This window comes from Salvelinus sp. IW2-2015, unplaced genomic scaffold (genome assembly GCF_002910315.2).
Source record: "Salvelinus sp. IW2-2015 unplaced genomic scaffold, ASM291031v2 Un_scaffold3520, whole genome shotgun sequence".
NCBI lineage: Eukaryota > Metazoa > Chordata > Actinopteri > Salmoniformes > Salmonidae > Salvelinus > Salvelinus sp. IW2-2015.
In genome coordinates, this window is record NW_019944800.1 from 30,271 (window position 1) to 34,997 (window position 4,727).

The 4,727-nt window shown below is 44.6% G+C and overlaps 1 protein-coding gene across 1 annotated transcript; it reads right to left on the reverse strand.

Moving 5' to 3' along the window:
• Positions 1-1,381: 1,381 nt before the first annotated feature.
• On the reverse strand, positions 1,382-3,317 carry LOC112076024 (G-protein coupled receptor 20-like). The gene has a single exon (XM_024142918.2). It carries the CDS (start codon positions 3,041-3,043, stop codon positions 1,943-1,945), a length of 1,101 nt encoding a protein of 366 aa, XP_023998686.1. The 5' UTR covers positions 3,044-3,317; the 3' UTR covers positions 1,382-1,942.
• Between the last annotated feature and the right edge of the window lie 1,410 nt (positions 3,318-4,727).

Sequence of the window (4,727 nt, forward strand, 5' to 3'; positions counted from 1 at the left end):
GCTAAATTAGCGAACGTTACAGAAGCTAGCCAAGTTTGCAAGCTAAAGAGCTAGCTAACTTCCTCAGTCTGTAACGTTAGCTAACTATGCTATCAAACTGTTCTGGCATGAGTTACCGGTATATTATTGGTATCACTATCCCCATATCTAACGTCAAAGCCCGCTACAATATAGACCATCTCTGYTATTAACGTTGGTGTGTAGTAGATTGTACAWGCTGTCACGAACGCTAATGATACAACGGACAGGTGTGTTCACATGATCAGACGGTAGCTAACTAGCTAGTTAACGTTAGCTTAGAAGCTAGCTAGGTAGCTACGGTATTTTAGCTAGCTATGATGAATGTAACCCGTAGATAACCAGCTAACCTGGGATRGGCTACCGAATGYTGATAAAGATACACAAATCGAATATACCTGATCCCCTTTCCAATGTAAAGAAGTATTCACGTTCCTTAGTCGTCGGTGTGCCCGAGTAGCCTCAGTTTGCTAGCTGTTTCAACACGCTGATGCCCAGTCCAATGACAAAATGCATTGCCCAATCTCATTAATTGCCACCGTAAAAAAGCAGTACCTACTGACATCACTAAAATCCATGACCAATTGCTCTAATTCTATCCAATGGGAGGCAAGCTTGGATGCTATTCAACAAATGTACACAACATTCAGTAGCATTTTTTTTGTCCTGTGATAATTGTAACAAACATAATAATAATTGAGTGGATTTATATAGCGCGTTTCTACGGTTACTCAAAGCGCTTTATATAGTAAAGGTCAAACTCATCTCATCCACCAATGTGCAGCACCCACCTGGGTGATGCATGGCGACCATTTTTGTGCCAGAACGCTCACCACAATCAGGTGGAGAGGTGAGTTATATTATGCCAATTAGGAATGAGGGAGGTGATTAGATGGCCATGATGGAATGGGACCAGGTTGGGAATTTAGTTATTTATAAAAAAATATATACGTTTTACCTTTATTTAACTAGGCAAGTCAGTTAAGAACAAATTCTTATTTTCAATGACGGCCTAGGAACAGTGGGTTAACTGCCTTGTTCAGGGGCAGAACGAATGATTTGTTTTATCTTGTCAGCTCGGGGATTTGAACGTGCAACCTTTCGGTTACTGGTCCAACGCTCTAACCACTAGGCTAACATCCCTACTATTACAATAAGTGCCATGATATGTTTTATGACCACAGAGAGTCAGGACAACCGTTTAATGTCCCAGCCGAAACAAGGCACCCTACACAGTGCAATAAATATCCCCTTCACTGCCCTGGGGCAGAGTGAAGAGTGCACACCACTGGCCCTCCAACAGTAATAAAAACTAAATTAGTTCATGCTATGAAATCAATAAGGTTTTGTATGTTTTATTCTATATGTTTCTGAACAATTGGTTTGGTAATATTTGCCAGTAATATAAGCTTTACATAAAACCAGTTTCTGAGAAGGCTGACGATAAATATGTATTGTGACAACAATGTCACACATTAATCTACAGAAGCTGTCTATCATATATTTCTATTTGTTTCCATAGCAATGCAGTAGAATATTACTTGTCTATTTTGTCAGAGGTTCATACGATCTAGGATCAAAGTAAACAAATACTCCTCAGATGATCATGCAGGAGCAGCTGGTATAACAGCTGCAATAAACACATTATAGGTCGTATTCGGTGTCAATGCCCTCCATCGTGACTGGTGTAGGCCAACACAGGAGAAATAACGTTTCTTGTCCGAAAATGTCTTCAAGTACTTCATTCTCCAAGCCAACAATAGGCTACAATAATATAAGCAGGAAAGCATTTTCTCAAATGGGAGAATAGCCTACTGTAGTATGTCAATTGCACTCCAGAGTCTCACAGTTAGGCAATAGAAGTCCATCTCTCTCTGAACACTGAACACTGAACATCCCATTCCTCAATCTTCCCATCCCTTTCTCATTCTAACGCTATGTGGTTCCCATGCTGGGGAGAGGAGGAGGACAGGACGTTCATCATCACACTGTGAGCGATAGCCGTGACAGTCCCCGAGCCCTTGGAGCTATTCTGCATGCTGATGATGTTCCCACTGGTCTGCTCCAGCTCTGCCTCCGCCTTGCGGAAGAAGCCCCTCATGCTGGACTGGAAGTTGTTGGTGACGAAGCAGTAGACGATGGGGTCCATGCAGCTGTTCAGGCTGCTGAGGGTGACGGTGACGTGGTAGACAATGACGTGGTGGGGCATGTCGGGGTAGAAGTACACCAGCACCTGCCTGACGTGGAACGGGGTGAAGCAGATGGTGAAGATGACCAGGACAGTGGTGAGGAGCTGCACGGCCCGCACRCGCCTCTCTCTGCTCTGCTGCATCAGACTGGAGTTGGACAGGGCACACATGATGCGCACGGTGAACACCACAATGACGACCAAGGGGAGGAAGAACTCGAAGACGGTCAGGACGAAGAGCTTGGAGACGCAGCAGCCCGCGTGTCGGAACGCCGTGGTGAGGAAGGAGTAGGTGACCACGATAGCGAAGAGCCAGATGAAAATGCACACCCCCTTGGCCACGTTAGGGTTCCTCCACTTCCTAGAGGCCTCAACCTGTACTATGGCCAGGTATCTGTCCACACATATACTGGTGAGGAAGAGGATGCTGCAGTACATSTTGACAAAGTAGCTGAATATATGCACGTAGGAGCAGTTGAGGCACTTTCCCCCACTGTAGTAGAGAATGATACGTGTGGGCAGGGAGAGGTTAACCAGTAGGTCTGTGACAGCCAGATTGATGGTGTAGATGACTGAGGTGGTCTTGGGCTTGGTACGGAAGCAGAACACGTACAGGGCCAGGGTGTTGAGAACCATTCCCACCATGAAGATGAGTGTGTTGACCACCACCAGACAGATCCACAGGCTGTAGAAGTCATTGTAGAGACCCTCGTCTAGATGGGCCAGGCGGTGCATGTACGGCTCTCTGCTCACATTGGTGTTGCCGGCAGAGGTCGCCATGGGCATTACTGTTGAGGTAGAGTTATCCAGTGACATCCCAGTATAGGCAGGCTCCATGGTTCTGTGGTTGGCCCCGCGGCCTGAAAAAAACAAAAAAACAATATGGAGTTTAGTGGGTTCATTTTGCAGATCAACACAACTAGCCCACACCTATTTACCATGGCATTTTTAGTTGAGGAATTCTGAATCATACACTGAATATTCTGGAAAACATTCTTGGAAATCTTAACATAAACCAATATCGTAATCATGTTGTAATGATGTTTAGATGGTGTGATATTCTCTAAAGACTGAAGACTGCATCTACAAAACATTCATGAACAAAACATCAGTCCCCTGTGGAAACAATTATATTCCCATCATTGTTGTTGTATTACTTGATGAGGTGATCTAAATAAATACTCTAACTTGATACTGGATGGGAAAAGTCTGTCGGACATTATAAAGCCAATTCCATTGGATCATGTGGACGTCAGTGTGTATGCAGTCCAGGGCTGCGTCCCAAATTGCACCCTATTCCTTATATAGTGCTGTAGTTTTGACCAAAATCCTGGCCAGAAGTAGTGCACTATATAGGGTATATAGGGAATAGGGTGCAATTTGAGACACAACTCAGATAAAGTAACCATGTATGTTTGTGTGTACATATCAGGGAGGGAGATCTTTCCTGAGGATCTAGAGTCTCATGAGAACAGGCATCCTCTGTTACCTAAACACTTATTCAACTTTGACCTGGGCCCTGGACTCTAGCCACCAATGTCACTACTTCTCCACCATCCACTCCCATTGTGGTACAGTCACAGTGTTTGTTTCTGTTGGCATCAACCCCATTAATGAGCCAATTACAAGGGCATCTGAGCTATTCCATTCATTTCAAGTGTTTATTTACCAACTAGAAATCCATTCGTTTTCTCAGACATGGGAATCAGAGACGGGTGTAATTTATTTGTATATTTAACAGTGAAGGTGGGCTTTTAGACAGAAAAATAAGCAAACGTATGCTACATAATATACACTAGCAACAGGAACAGGACTGACAGAGGAAATACAGCTGTATAGAGAATTGCAAATGATTCATATTATTCAGTTTTCCGGCAAAGTGAACTTCTTCAAAGAGAATCAGCACAGAGAGCAACAGAGAGTAGAAGAGATGCTATGATTTCAAGAGGTCAGACATCATTCTTGTGGGGCTTTTGGTATTTGCAGTGTCATCATAGTATTTTTTCATCATAGTATTTTTTTGCCCTCCTTTTTTTGAGATTGGGACCTTATGAAAGAAACCAACACAGAGTTATCTGATAACTTCCTTTAAAGGGATATCTGTCACGCCTGCTCCTGCTCTCCCTCGAGCGCCAGGCTGCCCGGGATTATGCACTCCTGCCACCATCATTACGCACAGCTGCTTCCCTGGTCACGCGCATCAGCGATTCATTGGACTCAATCACCTGTGTTGTTACCTCCCTTATACTGTCTGTTTCTCAGCTCCGTTCCCTGCTTCTGCATTCATTGTCGTTTGTCTTCGTATTACCCGGTTCTGACGCTGTTCCTGTCATGTTCCATGTGTAACAGTATAACTTTAAACCGTCCCCTCGCCCCGACGCGAACCAGGGACCTTCTGCACACATCAACAACGGTCGCCCACGAAACATCGTTACCCATCGCTCCACAAAGGCCGCGGCCCTTGCAGAGCAAGGGGAAACCCTACTTCAAGTCTCAGAGCAAGTGACGTAACCGATTGAAA